Here is a 27,977-nt window from a genome sequence, read left to right on the forward strand (position 1 = left end):
CTAACAATGACTCAATAATCCATGCCTTCTGGGAATGCTATGAAATAAAAACTAAATCTAACAATGACTCAATAATCCATGCCTTCTGGGAATGCTATGAAATAAAAACTAAATCTAACAATGACTCAATAATCCATGCCTTCTGGGAATGCTATGAAATAAAAACTAAATCTAACAATGACTCAATAATCCATGCCTTCTGGGAATGCTATGAAATCAAAAAACGAATACTTAAAATCTGGAACTCAACCAATCCTCCATCGTTAACACAATGGAAAGGTCAAATGCTTTATTATCTACATTTTGAAAGCACATCACTTTCCGCCGTGTGGCGGAAAGTGATGCTGCGCTGGAGATGGGGGGTGTGAGCAGGTGGGTCTGGGCGGGTGATGTTGTGGATGTTTGTGTATGTTTTGTAAAAAAAAAAAAATATATATATATTTTATACACGGCCCATGCGCTTTCAAAATGTAGATAATAAAGCATTTGACCTTTCCATTGTGTTAACGATGGAGGATTGGTTGAGTTCCAGATTTTAATTATTCATTTTTTCAAGATGATCGAAGAAAAAAGTATCCGCCCATCATTTTTTGATTTCATAGCATTCCCATATATATATATATATATATATAGTGGATCAGTATGTATGTATATATGTATGTATATATACATACATACTGATCCACTCGTAAAATTGAAAACCAGTGAGAAGTTGAAACCAATTTTATATTATTCAATTTAAACGAATGGAACAGAAATGTAAATATTGAAACTAATACTTTATTGTTCAATTTGAACGAGTGTATTAGGTCATTACATTGATAAGCGTTATACGGACCCAGGTGACAGCAAACCCACAAGTGACGCAGAGTTTGAGGGGAAGTTGTTGCATTGTGAAGAGGATGCCGCTGAACATGGATACATTTGGAAATGAACCACTTGGGGGCACTTCATGCTTATGTCTACAGGACAAATATTTTTTAAACTCACTTTTAGAGCTTTTAGGCTTAGAGGAATCCTTTTGACAGGTATAATTAAGTGTTTTTTATCCGCTTTTTCTTCAAAAAGAGGGCATGTAATACAACAATGCAGTTATGTTTTTGTTCATCTTGTTTGATCAAGGTCTACTGTGTGTGTCTGTCTGATGAGGCAACCCCACACCTGTCCTCAGTCAACTTCATGGACTAGGGGCTGCTTTGTGGTTGTTGCACAACATGTGTCCATTGGACCGGACACGCTCACTAACTGCACACATTCATGCAGAAACTTTACTTTGAATGACAGGACGGATTCGATTATACTGAGCCGCGGGGCATAGGCCCGTCATGTTATAGGGCGAAAGCGGGGAGGGAAGCGTGCCCTTCTCCAATCGAACAGTAGGCCTAATCTGCGCCTCGGTAATTTTTTCAACAAGGAAAAATAAATGTTAGAATTTTCAAGCAAGTTTTAATTGAGAAGTCAATGCGTTTTTATCAAAAGCAATCCATTTTACATGGGAACAAAACAATAGTAATTTCTACAAGTGCTTAATTACGTCACTTTTGTTTTGCGACGACTTCCCCGTGGGTTTTGAAAGGGGCATCTGGCTCACACCCGGGAGTCAGCCCGGTTTGGCGGTTCCAAATCGCATGCAAATTAACTTTCAGACAATGCATAACAAGCCTACACGGGCGCCCGGACGGGATTAATCGATCCCCCCATACTTAATACAGGCTCCAGTATGTAACGCTGATGCAGCCCTTGCATTTTTCCCAGTCATGTGCTGGTATTTCAAATTAGGAGGTCCATTAGTTTGAGGGGTTTACATTTTGTTTGAGATCACTAGATTTACTTTCGTAGTAAACCCAAAACAGTGTACTATATGTAGCTTGCTACAATTGTAAACCCTCAAATTCTAAGATGATCAAACTCATTTTTGGCTAGTCACAAATTCCGATTGTGCTTGCTAACAAACAAATTAACAAGCTAGTTAGCACATTGCAACAGAGTAACTACCAAGCGACGAGATAAACCAATTAATTAGTCTTCTACAGTCAGTGGCACTTACTTGGTTAAATGGGCAGGAGTTCAAGCAGCTAATTCTGGATATGCCAGCTAAACCAGATGTGATTTGTGTGCAGGAAACATGGCTCAAACCGACTGTGGAGTTCATCATACAGGGATATGTTGCGGGATGTGCCGCCTTCATAAAGCAAGGATTTCCTTACAGGATGCTAGGCAAAGGTATTGAACAGGAATATGTGGGGGAGGAGGGGTGCCAGTGGTAGTGAACTGCTATAATCCTTGACAGATATTGGACCAGGAAGGGCTCCCGAGTGGCACAGCGGTCTAAGGCACTGCATCTCAGTGCAAGAGGCGTAACTACAGTCCCTGATTCGAATCCAGGCTGAATCACATCCGGCCGTGATTGGGAGTCCTATAGGCCCAGCCTCATCCGGGTTTGGCTGGGGTAAGCCATCATTGTAAATAAGAATTGGACTTGCCTAGTTAAATAAAAAAAACAAGTGCTGGGTGGAGGGCCAGGATAGAAGTAATGTAATGTGGTGCCCACAACATGCTCATAGTCAGAAAGGTACAGGAAGCAATTGATTAAGTAGAGTTGTGGCGATTCATGTTCTCAAGAGAACTCAGACAGTGTTGTTTACCAGGAGGAAGGTGAGGTATGCTTGACGTTATATGGGAGAAACTTGGAGAGGGTGGGGGCCTTCAGGTTCTTTGTGGTATATTTTGACACTAGACTGTTCTGGGCAGAACACATTGAGAGAGTGGTGTAAGAAGGTGCTAAATGTGATGTCTGACGGGGAAGGAGTGGGGGGCTGGGCGTTCCTCATTGAAGACCATGTATGTTGCATTGATCTGATCTGTAATAGACTATAGCAGTAAAGTGTATGGTTCTGCAGCCCAGACCTCATTGGAAAGGCTAGATGTCATACAGGGGCAAGGACTCAGAATATGTAGTGGGGTGTTTCAGACCTCCCCAGTGGCTGCACTACAGGTGGAGATGGAGGACATGCCATTGCTGATTAGGAGACATCAGCTGGCAATTAATTATTGGGTCAATCTACAGACATGCTGGGAACATGAGCAAGGACAGAACACAAGCTTTGGGTGGGTGGGTAATACTCATGCGAGGGGACTGAATGGAGTTTAGTTCAACGGTAGATATTCCTGTAAATCCTCCATGGCTACTCCCGCCTCCAGTAGTTGATCTAGAAGTGTTGTAAAGACTACAGAAAGATTGGGAGGGTGTTGATCCATCTGATTTGTTTAATAGACGTCTGGATACTGTGCATCAGGATTTTGTGGCCATTTACACAGATGGTTCCAAAGATCTAAGGACAGAACGTACTGGGTCAGCATTCATAGTGCAGGACTGTGAGGTGGCAGTCAGGAAACGTATTACTGATAATCTGTCTGGATATATGTGAGAATGTTATTCATTGACTACAGCTCAGCGTTCAACACCATAGTGCCCTCAAAGCTCATCAATAAGCTAAGGACCCCGCACATTGACTCTGTACCGGTACCCCCTGTATATAGTCTCACTATTGTTATTTTACTGCTGCTCTTTAATTACTTGTTACTTTTATTTCTTATTTGTATTTTTTTTAAACTACATTGTTGGTTAGGGGGAAATCCTCAGACACTCTAGAAGGCAACCAAACGTGTTTCATCATTCTACATTACGTATTGGCAACACAACACGTCAATTAGCCCATGAAGGTCAGCCATCATTACGCACCAATGAGATGAGCGGTGTTCACTTGATTGACAGTGTCTTGGTCCAATGAGCACCTATTGTTTTGAAATAACCAATGAGTTGGGCTTTCCAGCAGTATGTGAACGCCCTTTGTAAGACAAACAGCCATCATGCTAGAGCTGTGCGCAACAGTGTACATTCTCAGGTGAAAGCACGGTAGTTTACGTTACACAGCAGTCCCTTCTCTTCTACAAACTTTTCTCAAAACTGATAAAGTAAAACATGGCTACTAAGAGTGGAAAATCTAAATCGAAGTCCAAGTATACAAATTTGGATGAGATGAGATGCAGCGGTCTAAGGCACTGCATCTCAGTGCTAGAGGTCTCACTACAGACCATGGTTCGATTCCAGGCTGTATCACAACCAGCCGTGATTTGGAGTCCCATAGGGCGGTGCACAATTGGCCCAGCGTCGTTGGGGTTTGGCAGGGCTAGGCCGACATTGTAAATAAGAATTTGTTCATAACTGAATTTGTTCTTAAAAATAAAAAAAATGCAGGTCTTAGTAATAAGGTGCCTTTTCAAGTGTGAGCAGCCGTGTAACCTGATGCTTGTGCTTGAGTTTCCTGCTTCAGCACACTCTCTTTGTCATCAGCCTTCACACAGTGAGAACTGCAGTATTGCTCAAGGCAGATCTCACACTGATAGTATCACCGAAACCTACCGCTGCAGTCTGTCTGTCGGCGCATTTCCATACAGGATTTACCCTGTTATCGTTACTCATTGTGTACTTTTCTATTATTTCTCCATTTTCTTTCTCTCTGCATTGAGGGCTGTAAGTAAGGGGCTGTAAGTAAGCATTTCACTGTCAGTCTACACCTGTTGTTTACGAAGAATGTGATGAATAACATTTTATTCACATTTTTTATTTAACCCCAGTGTTTTATGTCTAAAGTTTTAATGTCACGTGCACATGTAGAGTGAAATGCCTTTCTTGCATGCTATTTTACAGCAATGCAGTAATCAATAAGAGTAGTGCTATGAAGTAAAGCAGAACATAAACATACAAGAAATAGAATTAAGAACACAAGAAACCCAAAGGGCTCACACTTTTCTTTTTCCATCTACGCAGGCCAGCACTCGTGTCTCACTGGGCCATGGCTCCGGCAGACCTGCTCTGACTTGGAGCCAAAGCCAGGCCACAGGTACTTTTCAGCTTTCATTTACTTAACAGGGGCTCCTGAGTGGCGCAGTGGTCTAAGGCACTGCATCTCAGTTCTAGAGGTGTCATTACAGACTCTGGTTTGATTCTAGGCTGTATCACAACCGGCTCTGATTGGGAGTCCCATAGGGCGGTGCACAATTGGCCCAGCTTCATCCGGGTTAGGGTTTGGCCGGGGTAGGACGTCACTGAACATCCAAGATGGTGTAGCAGTCAGACGTCTTTGTCCTGTCTTGTCCCGTCCCATGTATAATCGTTTTCTTCATATATATTTCATATATATAAAAAATATAATATACAAATATTAAAAATCTCAACATACTCTCCTGCAACCCGCCTCACCCAATGTGGTATGGATCTGCTATTTTTTATACTTTAGAACCGGAACCCCCATCAGCAGCTAGCCAGCTTACTAGCTAGTAGTCAGTTAGCCACTGCTAGTGGGCATCAGCGTTAACTAGGACATCAGCCAGCCTCAGTCCGGTCAATTCCTGCCAGTCTGCACAGCGCGATATCAACCCAGAGCATATTGGACTGCTTTTTCTCTACCTCATCTACGGATTCCTACCGCAAGCTTTGAACCTTTACACTGGATCATCGCAGCTAGGTAGCTGCTATCCGAGTGGCTACTCCTGGCTTACGTCTCTGTCCCGATGCATGCACCAGGTAGCCTGGAGCTAGCCTCGAGCTAGGCCCATCTCCCGGCTAGCCGAAGATATCCATCAGACAATTCCTGGGTTTCAATTCCTCTTCTGTCAATTGGCCTGGACCCTTTGCTGCCGACACGGAGCCCCGCCGATCCATCACGACTGGTCTGCCAACGTAGCCGTTTGAGGGGGTTTTATCAGGCTCTCCCGTTGCGACGTCCCCCTGAGGCCCATCTGTTAGCCTGCTAGCCCCGGCCTGCTAGCTGTCTGAATCACCATGTCTCCAGCTCGCCTAGCTACTCACTGGGCCCTATGATCACTCGGCTACACATGCCTCTCCCTAATGTCAATATGCCTTGTCTATTGCTGTTTTGGTTAGTGATTGTCTTATTTCACCGTAGAGCCTCCAGCCCTGCACAATATTCCTTAGCTAGCCCTTTTGTTCCACCCCTCACTCATGCGGTGACTTCACCTGGCGTAAATGGTGCCTCTAGAGACAAAACCTCTCTCATAGTCACTCAATGCCTAGGTTTACCTCCACTGTACTCACATCCTACCATACCCTTGTCTGTACATTATGCCTTGAATCTATTCTTCCACACCCAGAAATCTGCTCCTTTTACTCTCTGTTCCGAACGCACTAGACAACCAGTTCTTATAGCCTTTAGCCGTACCCTTATCCTACTCCTCCTCTGTTCCTCTGATGATGTAGAGGTTAAACCAGGCCCTGCAGCCCCCAGCATCACTCCCATTCCCCAGGTGCTCTCATTTGTTGACTTCTGTAACCGTAAAAGCCTTGGTTTCATGCATGTTAACATTAGAAGCCTCCTCCCTAAGGTTGTTTTATTCACTGCTTTAGCACACTCCGCCAACCCGGATGTCCTAGCAGTGTCTGAATCCTGTCTTAGGAAGGCCACCAAAAACCTGACATTTCCATCCCTAACTATAACATTTCCAGACAAGATAGAACTGCCAAAGGGGGTGGAGTTGCAATCTACTGCAGAGATAGTATGACAGAACTCTGCAGGCTATCCAGGTCTGTGCCCAAACAATTCGAGCTTCTACTTTTAAAAATCCCCCTTTCCAGAAACAAGTCTCTCACTGTTGCCTCTTGCTATAGACCCCCCTCAGCCCCCAGCTGTGCCCTGGACACCATATGTGAATTGATCGCCCCCCATCTATATTCGGAGTTCGTACTGTTAGGTGACCTAAACTGGGACATGCTTAACACCCCGGCCGTCCTCCAATCTAAGCTAAATGCCCTCAATCTCACACAAATTATCAAGGAACCTACCAGGTACAACCCTAAATCCGTAACCATGGGCACCCTCTTAGATATCATCCTGACCAACTTGCCCTCTAAATACACCTCTGCTGTCTTCAACCAGGATCTCAGCGATCACTGCCTCATTGCCTGCGTTACGTAATGGGTCCACGGTCAAACGACCACCCCTCATCACTGTCAAACGCTCCCTAAAACACTTCAGTGAGCAGGCCTTTCAAATCGACCTGGCCCGGGTATCCTGGAAGGATATTGACCTCATCCCGTCTGTAGAGGATGCATGGTTGCTCTTCAAAAGTGCTTTCCTCACCATCTTAAATAAGCATGCCCCATTTAAAAATGTAGAACTAAGAACAGATATAGCCCTTGGTTCACCCCAGACTTGACTGCCCTTGACGAACACAAAAACATCCTGTGGCGTTCTGCATTAGCATCGAATAGCCCCCGCGATATGCAACTTTTCAGGGAAGTCAGGAACCGATATACTCAGTCAGTTGGGAAAGCTAAGGCTAGCTTTTTCAAGCAGAAATTTCTTTCCTGTAGTACTAATTCCAAAACGTTGTGGGACACTAAAGTCCATGGAGAATAAGAGCACCTCCTCCCAGCTGCCCACTGCACTGAGGATAGGAAACACTGTCATCACCGATAAATCTACGATAATCGAGAATTTCAATAAGCATTTTTCTACGGCTGGCCATGTTTTCCACCTGACTACCCCTACCCCGGCCAACAACTCAGCACCCCCTGCAGCAACTTTCCCAAGCCCCCCCCCCATCGCTTCTCCTTCCCCGAAATCCAGACAGCTGACGTTCAGAAAGAGCTGTAAAGTCTGGATCCCTACAACTCAGCTGGGCTAGACAATCTGGATCCTCTCTTTCTAAAATTATCCGCCGAAATTGTCGCAACCCCTATTACTAGCCTAGTCAACCTCTTTCGTATCGTCTGAAATCCCCGAAGATTGAAAAGCTGCCGTGGTCATCCCCCCTCTTCAAAGGGGGAGACACTCTAGACCCAAACTGCTATAGACCTATATCCATCCTGCCCTGCATTTCTAAAATCTTCGAAAGCCAAGTTAACAAACAGATCACCGACCATTTCGAATCCCACCGTACCTTCTCCACTATGCAATCTGGTTTCCGAGCTGGTCATGAGTGCACCTCAGCCACGCTCAAGGTCCTAAACGATATCATAACCGCCATCGATAAAAGACAGTACTGTGCAGCCGTCTTCACCGACCTGGCCAAGGCTTTCGACTCTGTCAATCACCGCATTCTTATCGGCAGACTCAATAGCCTTTGCTTCTCAAATGACTGGTTCACCAACTACTTCTCAGATAGAGTTCAGTGTGTCAAATCAGAGGGCCTGTTGTCCAGACCTTTGCAGTCTCTATGGGGGTGCCATAGGGTTCAATTCTCGGGCTGACTCTTTTCTCTGTATATATCAATGACGTTGCTCTTGCTTCTGGTGATTCTCTGATCCACCTCTACGCAGACGACACCATTCTGTATACATCTGGCCCTTCTTTGGACACTGTGCTAACAAACCTCCAAACAAGCTTCAACGCCATACAACACTCCTTCCGTGGCCTCCAACTGCTTTTAAATGCTAGTAAAACTAAGTGCATGCTCTTCAACCGATTGCTGCCCGCACCCTCCCGCCCGACTAGCATCACTACTCTGAACGGTTCTGACCTAGAATATGTGGACAACTACAGATACCTAGGTGTCTGATTAGACTGTAAACTCTCCTTCCAGACTCACATCAAGCATCTCCAATCCAAAATTAAATCTAGAATTGGCTTCCTATTTCGCAACAAAGCCTCCTTCACTCATGCTGCCAAACATACCCTCGTAAAACTGACTATCCTACCGATCCTTGACTTCGGCGATGTAATTAACAAAATAGCCTCCAACACTCTACTCAACAAATTGGATGCAGTCTATCACAGTGCCATCCGTTTTGTTACCAAAGCCCCGTATACTACCCACCACTGCGACATGTATGCTCTCGTTGGCTGGCCCTCACTACATATTCGCCGCCAAACCCACTGGCTCCAGGTCATCTATAAGTCTTTGCTAGGTAAAGCCCCGCCTTATCTCGGCTCACTGGTCACCATAGCAGCACCCACCCGTAGAACTCGCTCCAGCAGGTATATTTCACTGGTCATCCCCAAGGCCAACACTTCCATTGGCAGCCTTTCCTTACAGTTCTCTGCTGTCAATGACGGGAACTAATTGCAAAAATCACTGAAGCTGGAGACTTATATCTCCCTCTCTAACTTTAAGCATCAGCTGTCAGAGCAGCTGTGTACAGGTACAGCGAATCTGTAAATAGCACACCCAACTACCTCATCCCCATATTATTACTTGCCCTTTTGCACCCCAGTATCTCTACTTGCACATCATCATCTGCACATCTATCACTCCAGTGTTAATGCTAAATTGTAATTATTTTGCCTCTATGGCCTATTTATTCCCTATCTCCCTACTCTTCTACATTTGCACACACTGTACATAGATTTTTCTATTGTGTTATTGACTGTACGTTTGTTGACGTGTAACTCTGTGTTGTTGTTTTTGTCGCACTGCTTTGTTTTATCTTGGCCAGGTCGCAGGTGTAAATGAGAACTTGTTCTCAACTGGCCTACCTGGTTAAATAAATGTTCAATTTAAAAAAATGTAAATAAGAATTTGCTCTTAACTGACTTTCCTAGTTAAATAAAGGTAAAATAAACTTTAACACCTTCTCACAAAGCAACTGTTTTGCTTATGCAGAGGTTTTTGATTCTGCTCTTTACAAGTCCTCACTGTCAGCTCTAGGTATGGAAACACAATTTCCCTAGTATAACATCAGGTTGTATACACTAGTGTTACATTCGAAAGGCAGCATGTCTGTCCATCACCCATGATACGCCTATCACTCTCCTCCAGGGCTGGTTCTGTCATAGGATGTGACATAACACCTATTTTGCATACCATCTTATGAATCTGAATACTTAGGTTACTTTTGTTGACACTTGCAAAGAAAAGGGCCTAATTCATGTTGGTGCTTTTCCATGTAGACTTACCCCCACACTAGTGGGTCACCAGTGTTTTATGTTAATGTCAGCTATAGTGTAAATGTTTCCATCAGGAGTGTGACACTAAAGACTTGGTGAGCAGAATCAACAACCTCTGCATCATCAAGACTGTTGCTTTGTGAGGTGTTTAACTTCAGTTAGCCATTGTTCTGTAAATACCAGCTGAAAAGTACCAGTGGCCTGACTTTGGGCCCAAGTCAGAGCATGCCCGCATAGATGGAAACAGAAAAGTCTGAGTCCTTTGGGTAAAAAAACACTGGGGTAAATCCTCAGTGGAAATGCGCTGTGATCGGCTTTCTTGTAGAGGCTAATGGAAGAAATACCTCTTTGTGTCTGTCCAAAGTAGGTGTCCCAATCCCAATATCATGTGGTGCGGCTGAATGGAATCTTAGTGCCTGGTTCAGTGCTCATTTGGGCTGTATTGATTCTAGGGTGTGTCCCAAATGGCACCCTGTTCCCTATACAGTGCACTAACCCATAGAATTCTGGTCAAAATTTGTGCAGTATTATAGAGAAAAGCGTGTCATTTGGGACGCAGCCCTAAAGTCACAGAGAAAAAGTACAATGGAGATTTTGAGCAGCCAATAAAGTGAAAAATCGAAGGGTTCATTTATTTCTGAGGGTCGTTAGTGCATTTTAATAGACAAACACAAATAAGCCTGTTTCAGTGGAGGATGGGGAAGATTCATCCGAATGCACAGCTGGCGGAAACTAGATTACACACTGCCAGATTTACGACGAAAACCTGTGTTATCTGTGCCTAATATAGTGTGTACATATTTCTCTATTTGATGTACAGAAAGAAGGCCTGTATAAAAATCAATGAAGAAGTTTAAATAATGCATTAAAATCAATGAATACCATTAAAGGTATTCAGTGAACGTCAATTGATTTCCCAAATGGAGTTCCAATGAGCAAAGGGTTATGTTTGTACTTTAAGTCACGGGTGAGCTGATGGAAACAAACGTGACACATATTTCTCTGCCTGTTAATGAATGATGGTTTCTTTTGTTGACAGACTGACAAAGAAAGGTGTTTAGGCTGTAACAATGTTGTTGACTGAAATCAACAGAAACCCATCACTCCATGAATACACACATAAGAGCTAAACCAACTCAATAGAGCCCTCACTTCACTGCTGTGAATAGAGTCATACCACCATGATCACAGCAGATAAGAACACTGCACCTCTATCATGTAGACAAAGATGTAGATAAACCACACATTGTCTGGGTCAGCAAGTCAACCTCATTATAGACCTGAACCACTAACGAGACAGGCACTGGTTGAGTCCAAAATGGCACCCTTTTCCCCACATACTGCACAACTTTTGGGCTCCTGAGTGGCGCAGAGGTCTAAGACACTGCATCTTAGTGCAAGAGGCTATCACTACAGTCCCTGGTTCACATCCGGCTGTCATTGAGAGTCCCATAGTGCGGCGCACAATTGGTCGGGGTAGGCCCTTCATTGTAAATAAGAGTTTATTCTTAACTGACTTGCCTAGTTAAATAAAGGTTCAATTAAACACATTTAAATTGACCAGAGATATGGCCCCGGGTCAGAAGTAATACACTATGTAGGGAATATGTACCATTTGAGATGTAACCACCCTCTCTAGTTTCCACATCTAGTAAACAATCTGCAGTGGAAAGTGGATGTTAGGTAATAACATTTTGGACTTCCACCCATTGATTCCTGGCACTTTTATGAGGTGTCTCTCATCTCATGAGATCTCATAAATGTGATGATCTCTACAGATTGATTTACAACCAGTCAAGCAGTTTCAGTTGTTCTTATCTTCCCACTCAGGTACGTACTACGGGATTTAACGTCCGTAGTTTCGGTGTGCACCCTACACTACACCTTCAGATAGTGCATTCCTGGACATTGACATCCATCCATCCAGTGACACACACACACAAACACCCCCAGTGATAGCACACAACTCCAAACGAAATATGTCACCCAGCAGGTCAAATATGTCACCCAACAGGTCCAGGTAGTGTGAGAGAGAGTGCACATTTGAGTTCCGTAAGGTCAACAAGCAGTGTAAACAGACATTGATTACAATGATTTTCACCGGTGCTAAGGTACAGTGATGCATGTGGTGTTGGAAGATGTACCTGAGAATAAGCAAAAACATTTGCTGCTTCAAATGAGGGCTGTGATGTGTAATCAGCGCATTACAGACCTGACAAGGCCTTGTCAGAGACTACAATATGTTTGTTATGGCCTGCATTAGAGCAGAGACGGAAGCAGAAAGGACAGGAGCAAAGCTTGCCAGCTGCCTGCTTATCTCTGCGGGAAGGCGCTCCATAATTACATGCCGTCTAGACACTGCTATATGCAGCCCTACCTAGGAGAGAAATAATATGGGAATTAACACTCACTCACACACACACAACAGTATTTATGATGACAATGTCTAATTTAGTAAAATTATATGAAGGAGCATTCAATAATAGCCTACAACAAAAAGCCTTTGTGTAACCACAAATAGCCCTAGACTCAGGCTCAAGGAAAACAGAAGAAGCTTGCTTTCAGACTTGCGTGCTTTTTGTCCCTAGTTCATCCCTGTAGGAGCAGAGGAAGTGTTGCCTGGAGACGACTTTGGATGTTTTTTACAGCCTTGTCTTTTTACAGTGATGGAGAAGTATGAGAAAATCAAAGTGGTCGGAAGAGGAGCTTTTGGATAATCCAAAAGTATTCACTTTGAACTTCTTGATGAAACTACACTGCTAAGGCACAGTACTCGTATTCATACTTTGTGATGTTTAATTTCTTTTCCTGTCAACATAAATCACGGAAAGCATGTACATTGGTTCAGGCACGCGCATATTTAATTAAATGTCCCGCGCTCATACAATTAGAATTATGCGCTCATTGTATTTCTATCGCTGCCCTAATCAATATTGTACTATACTAGTACATGACGAGTGCAAAGCTACTGTGTTGTCTTTTTTGTCATAACTAACTGTGATGTGTTATGTTATTTGCCCATTATATAAATGGTCAAATTCTAGTTCTAATGCCCACATGCATGAATGCATTTGTATTTATTACCCCATAGCTACTCTTCCTGGGGTCCAGCAAAATCAGGGCAGTTTATACAATTTTAAAAACATTACAATACATTCATAGATTTCACATTACATAGCAATTTTCAATAACATCTGCTAAACACGTGATAAATACAATTTGATTTGATTTAGCACCAATATCAGTAGCAATAATGTACAAGAGCATACAAGCAAGTAGGCACACTGTAAAGGGATAGCCTACACCAGAACACACTTTCCCAACTCTTCTCCACCTTCCCATGTCATGTGTGACAGGATAGTGCACCTGTGTCGCCTGCGCAGTGACGGGGCCTTTGTGATCCTGAAGAAGATCCCAGTAGAGTAGATGTTCAGTGATGAACGCCTCAACGCCCAGAACGAGTGCCAGGTGCTAAAGCTGCTCAACCACCACAACATCATAGAGTACTATGAGAACTTCCTGGAGGACAAGGCTCTGATGATCGCTATGGAATATGCACCAGGTACTGTCACATTACCCCCCCCCCCCCCCCCCCCAATTGTTTGTTACATAACACATAAGGTACATAGCTCACGTTCTCATGAAAGTCTGACACCTATGCTGTAACATAGGGTGTCATATGTTTTGCTTGTCAGATGTTTTCCATGAGGTCTTATTCAGTCTCATCAGATGTCAGTCCCTGTTGTAGAGCTTCAGGAAATATATGATATAGGGCACTGCATTATGTTATAAAACTCGGTGGCCTGAGAGCATGATCTATTCTACTGTAACTATTATTTTCCTGCTTTCTTACTGTAGGTGGAACCCTAGCCGACTACATTCAGAAGCACTGTAACTCCTTGCTGGATGAGGACATCATCCTGCACTTCTTAGTCCAGATCCTGCTGGCCCTGTACCACGTGCACAACAAGCTCATCCAACATCGCAAGCTGAAGACCCAGAACATTCTGATTGACAAGCATCAAATGATTGTCAAAACAGGCGACTTTGGAATCTCCACATCCTTGTCAGCAAGAGCAAAGCCTACACTTTGAGTGGACATGATCTAGCATTGGTCACCTGACTACATAGTAACAGCAAAATGCGTACTCTGATGATAAGCATAGTCATAGGCAGTAGAGTTTATCCTTTGTTTTTGTTTTATTTCCATTCAGGTGGTGGGGGCCCCATGCTGCATCTCTCCGGAGCTGTGTGAGGGGAAGCCCTACAACCAGAAGAGTGATATCTGGGCCCTGGGCTGTGTTCTATATGAGCTAGCCAGCCTCGAGAGCTTTTGAGGCTGCTGTACACGTTTTTTTCAAATACACTTCGTACATTGTCATTCCAATTTCAGAAACTGTCCTTGCACTGGATCCAAAAATAGCATTGAAGTGAATCATATCTCACATTAGTCTTCGAAGCACGTATCTTTCCATCTCCATGTAAAATGTATTTAATTTGTGGGATGATGTGTAAAGCTTACTGGTCCAAACATAAACCCATAAAGAAATGAAGGCATTAGCATAGTTTTAATATTTAATTCCTCTCCTTGGGCTTACTCACTCTTCCTTCTTTTACAGAACCTACCTGCCCTAGTGTTGAAGATCATGAGCGAAACCTTTGCCCCCATCTCAGACCGGTACAGTCCAGAACTCAGGCAGCTCATCATGAACATGCTCAACCTGGACCCATCCAAACGCCCACAGCTCAATGAGATCATGGCCAACCCTGTTTGCATCAAACCCCTGCTCAACCTCTTCGCTGATATAGGCAACGTCAAAATGTGCAGGTAGTGAATGCCACAAAAGTCTATCCCAAATGGCACACTATTCCCTATACAGTTCACTATATAGGGAATAGGATGCCATTTTGGACACAGCCAAAGCCTCTAGCTTCTAGTCACCAGACTCATCGTAAGAAAACAACAATTTGTCTGATGTATACATTACCATTGATGGAAGTGTATGTATATAATATTCAAAGACATTTTGATTTCTGGTCCAGAATTGAGAAACCACTGTCCACCGTGCAGTCAGGAGGTCATGGTAAACCGGGAGAGCGAATGACCAGCACAAGGTCATTCAGAGGTCAGTGACATTCCTGCCACATCTGTGATTGAACTGGTTCTGTAATAATTAACACCTTTTAGTATAATGTTTTGTTCTGTACTAGATGGACAGATGGGAACAGGAAAATTGCACTCGCTCTCCCTATCATCAGTGTACACATTGGGCAGTGGCATCCCTGCGTCTGCCCATGCTCAACACAGAGGTGCTGCAGGTGGCCCTGGGACGCACACAGAAGGTGGGCGTCACCAAGTCAGGCCGACTCATCACCTGGGAGGTCAGATTGGATTTCTTGATCCACATTTCCCTTCTCTGTCTGAATTAGCCTTGTCAACCTCAGTTAGGTTTCATAGATAAATATTGCCCTTAACCAACTAAGCTACTAGCTGCCTCTTTAATACCCTCAGATTATGCATTAGAATGGTTAAAGGCTGACAATATGAAGGATTTGTTTTTAACAATATGAGAGTGTTATCTGGATAGTCTTTAGTATCAGCAGTATTCAAACATTTCCTAACCACATCCTAATGGTACGGTGCCAGGCTCTGTCAGTAGGATCTTTTGAGCCCACTCTGCCTGGTGCAGTAAAACAGATGCAGCCGCAGTTCAGCTCTCGCTTCCTGGAGGGCCAGTCTGGAGTCACCATCAAGTCTGTGTCCTGTGGGGATCTCTTCACCACCTGTATGACAGGTACAGGCCATAATAGCATCTCAACTGGCACCCTATTCCCTATATAGTGCACTAATTTTGACCAGGGTCCATATGGCACTGGTCAAAAGTAGTGCACTAAGGGCCCATAGGGCTCTGGTCAAAAGTAGTGCACTATATAGGGAATAGGATGCAATTTGGGATGTACACCATCGCTCATTGTTTCCTGCTGGGGGGCACAGCATCTGTGTCAGGTCAGCCTCAGTAGGGGAGCTTCACTATAGGAAATCAATATTTATTCACTGTGTGTTTTTGTTACCGCACACACACACTTCAGTATATAGCACTATCATAAAGCACTGGAGCAGCATTGGAATGTAAGCTGCATTTGGAAGTGTGGATGTAATCACCTCTTTTACAGAACATTCATCAGTGTTTGTCCTTCCCTACAGAATGTAATCTCCACGCTGCTGACCTGGCGTTTAGTAGGTACACTTTCTCTAACCGGGATACACCGTTAGTCACAGTCATAGTCTTGAGTGAGCTGTCATTAGTCCAATACTAAAAGCAGATAAGGATTAAAGTCCCAGCTCTATTTCCTGCTCCCTTATCACCATTTATCACTGTGGTGGAGCAGATTAGTATTCCCTTGTTAGGGATTAAAACACACACTGTGCTATAACCACACCCATCAACTCATCGTACCTATAATTTCCTCTATTTTCAATTTGCAGAACGAGGTGTTATTATGACGTTTGGAAGCGGAAGCAATGGCTGTCTCGGACATGGGGAATTGTAATGACGTAACACAGGTAAATGTCTATGATTTTGAAGTTTGTTATAAACGTTGTCAGTCATTCTGGGGGGAAAGCTTGATATTATTTCTCTATATGTATTTATGCCCAGCCCAAGATCGTGGAGGCCTTACTCAGATACGAGCTGGTCCAGGTGTCATGTGATGCTTCCAATGTGCTTGCTGTGACCAATGACAGAGAAATATTCTCCTGGGGAAGAGGAGACAATGGTAAATGAGCAAGTTTATTTTTGGAGTCGTCAATCGCTCTCTGTCTTCTTTGATAATGTCAGTAGTGGCTGTGGGAGAGCTTGGCATTCTAACAGAATGTTCTGCTTTCTGCCCCCTCATGTTCCCTATCTGTTCCCCTCTGTGGCAGGTCGCCTGGGGCTGGGCACCCAGGACTCCCACAACTCTCCCCAGCAGGTGTGTGTGCCAGGGGAGTTTGAGGCCCACAGGGTGCTGTCTGGAGTGGATTGCTCCATGGTTATCAGCACCAATAACAGCATTCTGGCCTGTGGCAGTGTAACCGATGTGAAATGGCTAGTTAGTTAGCGGTGGTGCGCGCTAATAGCATTTCAATCAGTGACGTCACTCGCTCTGAGACCTGAAGTGGTTGTTCCCCTTGCGTTGCAAGGGCCTCGGCTTTTGTGGCGCGATGGGTAACGATGCTTCGTGGGGTGTCAGTTGTTGATGTGTGCAAGGGTCCCTGGTTCGAGCCCGGGTTGGGGCGAAGAGAGGGACGGAACCTACACTGTTACAGCAGCATCAGGTAAAGTTACCTTCTCTTATAGGCTACTTAGTAGAATATTTGAGTTCCAATTAACCAGGAAGCAAAAATCCTCTAGTAGGATCAAGATATGAGCTACAGTGCATGTAACAAACTAGTCCACATTTAAAATCAATTTCCTCTTCTGAACAGATGCTTGTTTTCTAGCCTAAATATTGTGCATTCATTAGGATAAACATTCCCCTGGAATGTAGTAACAACATAATTAACATATTCAGTCATTGCATGAAAGTGCTGTGAAATTGTACTGGCATTCCACAGAGGTTACTATTAATGCGAGCGATCCTTTTCATTAACAACTCACTAAAGAGCAGCGCTCACGTTAAAGGTGAAACACAGTCCCTTTATTTCCACTGCACCAACACCCTGCTTGCTTAAGCACTGACATAGCTCTTCATTGACATGCTTTGTTGTGTTAAACTAATGCATGGATTTCTAGAGGTGGTGTATGACATTTTCTTCTGGGCCAATATCCAGTGAGACACCATTATCTTACGGTGACAAACACTCTCTGATAGTTAACCCATCTACCAGAAATCCTCATGGGCAGGAAGCAGGGTTCTATTACAGCGAGGGCTAGGAGAATCAACACAGTGCTATCAGATCTGGGTTCAAATACTATTTGAAATCATTTCAAATACTTGATATGTGCTTAATTGAGTTTGCCTGGTTTAATGGACCAATATAATATTCTCAAAACTGCTAACCTTGTCTATCTGTCACTACAGACAGGTTAAAGCTTACAGTCATAGTATTTGAAAGATTTCAGATAGTATTTGAATCCAGGTCTGAGTGCTATAGCAGGGCATAGTGTGATGCTGAGTGGAGACAGCACTGCCCAGATACCTGTGGTTTACCTACTTCCTGCCCTCCTTAACTCTCTTACTCACTCTACTCCGTACTGAATATTTTCTCTGCCTTGAACACAGAACAAGAAACTCCCCCTCAATGAATTCTTACAGAACATGACACAGCATTTCCTCCTTACACTTTTGTAGTGTGAAATTGTAGAAAACACATTTCAGCTGATAAGGCCAACTGGATCTAGTTTACTTTTAAGATATCAATGTTTCCCTTTTGATATGATTCAAACATTCTTTCATTAATTGACCAGAATAGTAGATTGACATTTTCTTCTAAGGCTGTGTTTACACAGGCAGTCCACTTCTGTTAGTTTTCCAATAATTGGGTTTGGACCAATCAGATCAGATCTTTTGCATGCCAATAATTGAGCAAAAGATCAGAAAATGTGTTGCCATGAAAACAATTGTGACTCCTCTAAATGTGCTTGGTTAGGTTCAACAAGCTGCGGTTGGATAAGATCAACGCTGCAGAGGAGCCAGCCCCCTGTGACCAGATTGAAGAAGTCCACTCGTTCAGTCTTGTCCAATCAGCACCGCTGAACATGGACAAGGTTGTTTACATTTATATTGGAACAACCCACTCTGTTGCTGTCACAGGTTAAATTATATTTTGTCTTCACCTGAAATGTCACCATGCAGTTCTTGAACCCATTGTAATTAGAAACCCAAAGTTCCTATAAGCTGCAAGGACGTGACATCCCCTTGTCATGCTTAAATAGTAAAACATGTAGATGTATTGTAATACTATTATCTACTATAGGATGATTGTGCTTCTGTGTCTTTTGACAATACAAAATAACAATCTTCTTCACACATTGAATTCCCCTGTTCCGTGTGTCCAGAGAAGGGTCAGTGTTACACGTTTGGGATTAACCAGCATGGTCAGTTGGGCTGTAGCTCCCGTCGGACCAGTCGTGTGACCTTCCAGGGCCTACAGGGCATCACCATGGCAGCCTGTGGGGAAGCCTTCACTCTAGCCATTGGATCAGGTGTGTAGGGGGCATTAGCAATTAGGGAATATGCTTTAAGGGGACATTTTCAGTTTATATAAAGTATTGGAGAAACGTGATGTCCTCAGTAAACTTTGGATGTTAGATAACGCACTTTATTAGAAGAGCTAATTGAATACTGTACCAATCGGTTTCTGTAATGTCTATGGAAATGTGCTTTCAGCAAATGCTTTAAGGTCCTTAATATGTTGTAACAGATGTGTATTAGACATTTTCCAAAGGGTAGAAAGTTGTAGAGAATGACACAATGCATGTCAGAATGTGTCAATGATCAGCATGACCTCCCATAGGGAGATTGCAGGCACAGTCACCTCATTGTTCAGGGCTGGCTTTGTTCAGCTCTGCTCTCCCAGGGATAGAGCCATAATGCTGGCATGGCAGGAGCAGTAAGGAGAAGAGAGGGCAGGTGAGAAGAGAGGGCTGTCTGTTAAGGATTGTGCAGATTCATGAATCCTGGGGTGTGCGCTGAAGAACGTAGCTATTCTCTTCACTCAATCTTGGTGTCGAAGGGGAGGAGTATATCTGGAGAAAGGGGGCTCATGGATGCCTCGGAAGAAAAGAGGTGGATTCTGGGAACACCGAAGGCAGTGCAGCTCGACGAGAGCCACCCGTTCACTGTGACGTCGGTGGCCTGTTGTCATGGCAACAGTCTGCTGGCAGTGAAACATAATATTTTACCTATTACCTTTTTGTTAAACAAAAGTATATGAAATTGCCAGTAGCACATACTGTTTGTGGTGAAATCAAACAGCAATCACAGGTGAAACTTGAGACAAGCTCCCTTAGATGATGCAGACAGAGATCCATGTTGTTTTCCTTGTAGAACAGAAGGTCTGAAAGAGCCTATTTGTTAATAGCTTGATAATTAGCTAACCTCACAGTGCAGATTTTCCTGTAGCTTTCTCACAGTCAGTTAATTCAGAAGTGACCACCAAGCCCCATGTTTGGCTTTTTGTTTCTCTATAGCCTCAGGGTCTGTAGTAACAGAGGCTCATTAACGTGGATGAGGCAATCAGTTGTGCCTTGCTCTCCACAAGCAATAAAATGAACAACAGGGGCCTGCCTCCCTGTCATGCTTAGCTCGTTAGGCATTGGGGAGATGAGCTGGGGTTAGCTCTGTTTATAAACCTGAATGTAACAAACCAGTGTCTCTGATAATAGGCATCCTCAGCCATCTCCACAAAACCAGGCAGAGCGTTGGTTAGGTTGAATGTCTGTATCCATTTACACCAGTAATCATTTACTCACATTTCACAATTTACCTTACTCTGCACATTTATAGTTATTGATTTCAGTTTACTTGCATGCAGTGTATGGATCTTCATGTAATGTGAATATTTCCCCAACCTCAACAAGAGAATGTATTATCCAGCCTGTGAGTAATGGTCCCTCTCATAAGGAAAAGCGAACAAGCTAGCAATTCCTCTGCTTTAAAACAATGATGGTTTCCCAAATGGTACCCTATTCCCTTTGTAGTGCACTAATCACTAGTACTGCACTATATAGGGAATAGGGTGCTAAATGAGACACACTAAATATCTATTAAAATGACGCATGGATTAAACTAAAGCAACCCTCCCATTGAAAATAGATACAGATTTAGGAAAGATTAAATTGCACATAAAATCTAATCAGTATGTAAGAGAGACGTCTCTAATCTTTGGAAGAGACCCAAGTTACAGTCCTGTTCCAGTGTAACTCGGACCTGGCTGCTTACCATGTGGTAGTGACCTGAAACGCCAACACAGAAGCCAGAGTGTCCTCACACAGGTCATTTCACCCACATTTGACTTCCATGGGTTTTGTTATTTTATCACTATGTGAGTAGTACATTAGTCCAGATACAGTATGACTAAATCCATGGTAGACAATGGCAGTGTGTGGGCATTTGAAACATTCTTGTGCCACCACACCTACTGCATTGTGAAGTAATCAAGAAGAAATGTGGGTGTATCTATATCTAAAATACAAGAGGGAAATAATTCAATACCTGTCCTGAAACCTTTTACAAGACTCAGACTCCTTATTGTATGTAACTGTACACATGCATTGGGTAAGATGGTATATTCTTGTCTGTCTTTAGTGCTAATATAAGTGATACGTTGATGGCTTCTCTGTTTGCTCTTCTCTTTCTCAGCTTTGCTTGAGAAGCCCGTCCCCAGATGATACAGCTCTGTAAAACATCCCACCACCGTCCAGCCCCTCGGTAGCTGTCAGGAGAGAAACAGTGCACAAGGTGAAGGACTGCTAGCCTCCTCTGAATAACCTCTTCCAGTGGCCTGTCCTTTACTAAGCCTTTAGAGGATCCCTGCACATCTTAAATAGTTTCAGTTGCTCTGTCTCAAGTCAGTTTATATTAACTTTTAATGTTATGTTTTTCATACAGTATTATGTAAATGTATGGAACATATGGAAATAATTCCAAACGTGTCATTTTAGAAGCTAAACTCAGCAAAAAAAGAAATGTCCCTTTTTCAGGACCCTGTCTTTCAAAGATAATTCGTAAAAATCCAAATAACTTCACAGATCTTCATTGTAAAGGGTTTAAACACTGTTTCCCATGCTTGTTCAATGAACCATGAACAATTAATGAACATGCACCTGTGGAACAGTCGTTAAGACACTAACAGCTTACAGACGGTAGGCAATTAAGGTCACAGTTATGAAAACTTAGGATACTAAAGAGGCCTTTCTACTGACTCTGAAAAACACCAAAAGAAAGATGCCCAGGGTCCCTGCTCATTTGCGCAAACGTGCCTTAGGCATGCCTTAAGGAGGCATGAGGACTGCAGATGCGGCCAGGGCAATAAATTGCAATGTCCGTACTGTGAGACGCCTAAGACAGTGCTACAGGGAGACAGGACAGACAGCTGATCGTCCTCGCAATGGCAGACCACGTGTAACAACACCTGCACAGGATCGGTACATCCGAACATGACACCTGCGGGACAGGTACAGGATGGCAATAACAACTGCCCGAGTTACACCAAGAACGCACAATCCCTCCATCAGTTCTCAGACTGTCCGCAATAGGCAGAGAGAGGCTCGACTGAGGTCTTGTAGGACTGTTGTAAGGCAGGTCCTCACCAGACATCACCGGCAACAACGTCGGCTATGGGCACAAGCCCACCGTCGCTGGACCAGACAGGACTGGCAAAAAATGCTCTTCACTGACGAGTCAAGGTTTTGTCTCACCGGGGGTGATGGTCGGATTCACGATTATCGTTGAAGGAATGAGCGTTACACCGAGGCCTGTACTCTGGAGCGGGATCGATTTGGAGGTGGAGGGTCCGTCATGGTCTGGGGTGGTGTGTCACAGCATCATCGGACTGAGCTTGTTGTCATTGCAGGCAATCTCAACGCTGTGCGTTACAGAGAAGACATCCTCCTCCCTCATGGGGTACCCTTCCTGCAGGTTCATCCTTACATGACCCTCCAGCATGACAATGCCACCAGCCATACTGCTCGTTCTCTGCGTGATTTCCGGCAAGACAGGAATGTCAGTGTTCTGCCATGGCCAGCGAAGGGCCCGGATCTCAATCCCATTGAGCACGTCTGGGACCTGTTGGATCGGAGGGTGAGGGCTAGGGTCATTCCCCCAAGAAATGTCCGGGAACTTGCAGGTGCCTTGGTGGAAGAGTGGGGTAACATCTCACAGCAAGAACTGGCAAATCTGGTGCAGTCCATGTAGAGGAGATACTGCACTGCAGTACTTAATGCAGCTGGTGGCCACACCAGATACTGACTGTTACTTTTCATTTTGACACCCCCCTTTGTTCAGGGACACATTATTCAATTTCTGTTAGTCACATGTCTGTGGAACTTGTTCAGTTTGTCTCAGTTGTTGAATCTTGTTATGTTCATACAAATATCTACACATGTTAAGTTTGCTTAAAATAAACACAGTTGACAGTGAGAGGACGTTTCTTTTTTTGCAGAGTTTATTTAGCTTCCTAAGCTTGTGTAGCTAATATAATGCTCTACCAAATGTATTGGAGTGAGATTGCAGGAGGTCGTCATTGGGGAGCTGTCATGCAGTAAGGTTTTGTCTTCTTTCACCAGCGAGGTTAGCATGACACAACACACAGTCCCAGGATGTCTAACTGGTTTGGTAGCTTTATTTACCCAGTATTTAGTTAGACAAAACAATGTTTAGGCCTGCCACTACAGTGTGAGCCTACTAACTGACTCGTCAGTCAAATGAAGCAAACAAGTACGGCACTTTAATCTTGAGCACATTATCAGTGGCTCTCATTGTGCTTTTAGGCTTAGTCCTCATCAATTGGATTAGTAACTTTTGTTTTCATTTACAATAACACATGGTTTGTTTAGTGTCATAGTAAAGTACTTTTACACAACACATGAACAGTGAAAGTTTCTTTAAGGCTGTTGACTAAAGGAGGCCACTTCTATAGTAAATGCAATTCAAGACACATGGACCTTTCAACCCTCAAGTGTTCAGATTGTTTAAGATTTCTGATGTGGAAGGGTCACTAACAAAGCATGGCACAGGTATGAGAGACACAATAAGAGTCAATATTGTCTCTTCAGCTGTGTGTGTAATAGGCATGAGCCCGTTTGATATGATGTGCTTAATTATAACATTGTCTTCATCCCAAAAGCCACCCTATTCTCTGCATGGTGCACTACTTATGAATGGAGCCATATAGGCCCTGGTCAAAAATAGTGCACTATATAGGGGAAAGGGTGCTATTTGGGATGCATGCACTGGCTTGATCTTACGCTGGAAAGCCTCCAAACAGGCTTAGATTTTGAGTAAACTGTAGTGCAAAAAAGGTGGGTCACTGTCCAGTATAGAGAGATTTACATGGTTATTAAAACGTTACGCCAGGGTAAGCCTACACAAAACACAGCCCTGATTTTAAGTGTTTCTAAAATCCCCTATGGGAAAAGTGAATGGTGGAAAAACGATTGCAACCGTTTCCCTGTTTGACCGCTAGGTTTTATGGGTATTATGACTCATACTGTGGTACTATATTGTTGACAGGGTCTATGATTTAGTAATAATACAATGCTGTGGTGGATTTTCGCCAGTTATTTGAAGAAAGAGTATGTGCCTTTGTGATGATGTAATCCTGAAGCAACAAGGTTGGTGATGACAACCTATGGCTATTGAATAATTGTAAATGGACTCAATTGTAAAGATTTTAAAGACAAGTTATTGTCCTGTTATTCGAAACCACTTCCCGACAATTATCGAAGTCAATGTTTCATATTGATGATCATATTTATCTGCAACACCATGAATATCAGGCTCTTCTTTTTCAGTTTCACCACCAGAGGGCAGTTTTTCCTAATTAGTGATTAATGTGTCTACCTTGGGTCAATTCATCAATACATGTCATGTTTTCTGTGCAGACTTTAGGATGTCAAAACATATGTCACTTTTTTATTGAACATTAGATACTTTTTTAAGTGAACATTCTCCTTTCAAGCTATTGAATTAAAGTCACAATTTGCAGGTGAAAGCATACATTATTTCCATTCATTTTAGATTATCATTCGTTTCATAAAAAAGAGAGTTGAATTAAATAGCTGACAAATAAATCAAATCAAATGAGGAGATATCATTGACCCATAGCATAGAAAAGCAGATAGGCTATGTTGATTTCCCTTTCGACTCCTCCCGCAAGAAAAATAGTAGGCGGGGGTATGTACCTAAACAGATGGGATGAGAGCATTGTCTTTAATCTGTCAGTGTTACCTCTGCCGAGAGACATGCGGACGATTTTCCTGCATTTATAGACCCAGATGAATATTGTCAGAAGAAGACATCGCCAGGTTTTGATGCAATAACGTTTATACTGTCGAGGATTCCCTTTGTTTCCATGCACTCGGTCACCCGGTTGCTGGAGAGACAGCGGAGCTGAATCGGTCAATAATTTCGTCTCGCAAACCGATCTGTCGCTAGCTGGCGAAGGGGACATGAATATCTGAGAATCTCTCTGGTGACGGCCATCAGAAGAGAGACATTGGTGGCATCGTACCACAAATCGCATAGGTGGACAGGACACAGAGGCGAAGGGAGAGACATTAATCAGCAGTGTATTTCTACTCATCCTGCAGCAATGCCGGGGTTTGATTACAAGTTTCTGGAGAAACCGAAGAGACGGTTTCAATGTCCCTTATGCAGTAAAGCCATGCGAGACCCTGTTCAAGTTTCTACGTGTGGCCACCGATTTTGTGACACCTGTCTACAAGAATTTTTAAGGTAAGCTGTTGTTCTGTGTCTGTGTTTCTGTATGTCTTTCTGTGTGTGTCTGTCTCGCTCTCTCTCTCTCTGAATGTATACGTGTGTGTGTGTGTCATATTCTAGATTCAGAGCGATTAGCCTATTGGATTGTAATAATGATATTACATTGTAATGTGTTCTGTATACACAAAGCCTTAAGGGTAAGTCAACACCACTTCCTTTTACCTATAATATTGTTTCACCTGTGAGCGCAAAGGAATTACAAAGGAAGGACACACCTACAGGATATGTTTACATATATACTTTCCAACTGAAACTTGACATTTATGATTAGTTCCTACAGTGTGAGACAAGACATGTAGCCTACACACACACAGAGAGAGAGAGAGAGGTCTGAAAGCAAGTTTTTTTCAGTGTTCTTTAAACCAGTGGTTTTCAAAGTCTGTCAAACTGCAAAATATATATATATATATATATATATATATATATAGTGCATTCGGAAAGTATTCAGTCCCCTTGACTGTTTTCACATTTTGTTACATTACAGCCTTATTCTAAAATGTATACAATTATTTCCCCCCCCCCCCCACATGAATCTACACACAATACCCTATAATGACAAAGCAAAAACAGGTTTGTAGAAATTTTGGCAAATGTATTAAAAATAAAAAACGGAAATATCACATTTACGTAAGTATTCAGACCCTTTATTCAGTACTTTGTTGAAGCACCTTTGGCAGTGATTACAGCCTAGAGTCTTCTTGGGTATGATGCGACAAGTACACCTGTATTTGGGGAGTTTCTCCCATTCGTCTCTGCAGATCCTTTCAAGCTCTGTTAGTTTGGATGGGGAGCGTTGCTGCACAGCTATTTTCAGGTCTCTCCAGAGATGTTTGATCGGGTTCAAGTTCTGGCTCTGGCTGGGCCACTCAAGGACATTCAGAGACTTGTCCCGATGCCACTCCTGCGTTGTCTTGGCTGTGTACTTATGGTTGTTGTCCTGTTGGAAGGTGAACCTTCGCCCCAGTCTGAGGTCCTGAGCGCCCTGGAGCAGGTTTTCATCAAGGATCTCTGTACTTTCCTCCGTTCATCATTGCCTCGATCTTAACTAGTCTCCCAGTCCCGGCCCCTGAAAAACATACCCACAGCATGATGCTGCCACCACCATGCTTCCATGTATTGATGGTTCCGGGTTTCCTCGACGTGACGGTTGGTATTCAGGCCAACGAGTTCAATCTTGGTTTCTCATTGTCTGAGTCCTTTAGGTGCCTTTTGGCAAACTCCAAGCTGGCTGTCATGTGCCTTTTACTGAGGAGTGGCTTCTGTCTGGCCACTCTACCATAAGGGCCTGATTGGTGGAGTGCAGCAGAGATGGTTGTCCTTTTGGAAGGTTCTCCTTTCTCCACAGAGGAACTCTGGAGCTCTGTCAGAGTGACCATCGGGTTCTTGGTCACCTCCCGGACCAAGGCCCTTCTCCAATAAAGTTGTAGAAACATCTCAAGGATGATCAATGGAAACAGGATACACCTGAGTTAAATTTTGAGTCTCATAGCAAAGGTTCTGAATATTTATGTAAATAAGATATTTCTGTTTATTTCTTTAAACCTGTTTTTACTTTGTCATTATGAGGGGTATTGTGTGTAGATTGCTTATAATTTATATATTATAATTGTTTTACTCCATTTTAGAATAAGGCTGTAACGTAACAAAATATGGAAGAATTCAAGGGGTCTGAATACTTCCCGAACACACCTACTCATTCAAGGGTTTTACTATTTTTTTAAACTATTTTCTACATTGTAGAACAATATTGAAGATATCAAACTATGAAATAACAACATATGGAATCATGTAGAAACCAACAAAAAGTGTTTAAACAAATCTAAATATATATTAGATTTTAGATTATTCAGTGGCCACACTTTGCCTTGATGACAGCTTTGCACACGCTTGGCATTCTCTTAACCAGCTTCATGAGGTAGTCACCTGGAATTCATTTCAATTAACCGGTGTGCCTTGTTAAAAGTGAATTTCTGGAATTTCTTTCCTTATGTGTTTGAGCCAATCAGTTGAGTTGTTTCAAGGTAGGAAGATAGTCTTATTTGGTAAAAGACAAAGTCCATATTATGGTAAGAACAGCTCAGATAGCCGCAAAACACCAGTCTCAACGTCAACAGTGAAGAGGTGACTCCGGGATGCTGGCCTTCAAGGCAGAGTTCCTCTGTCCAGTGTCTGTGTTCTTTCGCCCATCTTTTCTTTTTATTGGCCAGTCTGAGATATGGCTTTTTCTTTGCAACTCTGCCTAGAAGGCCAGCATCTCGGAGTTGCCTCTTCACTGTTGATGTTGAGACTGGCGTTTCGCCTGTACTATTTAATGAAGCTGCCAGTTGAGGACTTGTAAGGAGTCTGTTAATCAAACTAGACAGTCTAATGTACTTGTCCTCTTGCTCAGTTGTGCACCGGGGCCTCCCACTCCTCTTTCTATTCTGGTTAGAGCCAGTTTGCACTGTTCTGTGAAGGGAGTAGTACACAGCGTTGTATGAGATCTTCAGCTTCTTGGCAATTTCTCGCATGGAATAGCCTTCATTTCTTAGAACAAGAATAGACTGACGAGTTTCAGAAGAAAGTACTTGGTTTTTGGCCATT

General features: G+C 43.2%; 1 protein-coding gene and 1 pseudogene across 3 annotated transcripts in view; both read left to right on the forward strand.

Annotated features, from left to right (window-relative positions):
* Positions 1–2,081: 2,081 nt before the first annotated feature.
* On the forward strand, positions 2,082–21,247 carry LOC106612748 (serine/threonine-protein kinase Nek8-like; annotated as a pseudogene). Its single transcript, XR_014378667.1, has 16 exons — positions 2,082–2,449; positions 4,832–4,904; positions 13,265–13,470; positions 13,767–14,002; positions 14,123–14,252; positions 14,528–14,736; positions 14,952–15,034; positions 15,120–15,290; positions 15,556–15,703; positions 16,396–16,473; positions 16,568–16,685; positions 16,834–17,000; positions 17,069–17,226; positions 18,541–18,704; positions 18,950–19,096; positions 19,627–21,247. The product of XR_014378667.1 is annotated as a serine/threonine-protein kinase Nek8-like (transcript).
* Positions 21,248–21,254: 7 nt separating this feature from the next.
* traf4a (tnf receptor-associated factor 4a) overlaps positions 21,255–27,977 on the forward strand; it is a 51,492-nt gene continuing 44,769 nt past the window's right edge. Inside the window, exons 1-2 of one of the 2 annotated variants that reach the window (XM_082955479.1) lie at positions 21,255–21,353; positions 25,205–25,349. In XM_082955479.1, coding sequence (XP_082811605.1) covers positions 25,207–25,349 — 143 coding nt within the window. In that variant the 5' untranslated portion in view covers positions 21,255–21,353; positions 25,205–25,206. 2 annotated transcript variants of the gene reach the window in all.

The sequence above is a fragment of the Salmo salar genome, chromosome 09 (genome assembly GCF_965601325.2).
Source record: "Salmo salar chromosome 09, fSalSal1, whole genome shotgun sequence".
NCBI classification, from domain to species: domain Eukaryota; kingdom Metazoa; phylum Chordata; class Actinopteri; order Salmoniformes; family Salmonidae; genus Salmo; species Salmo salar.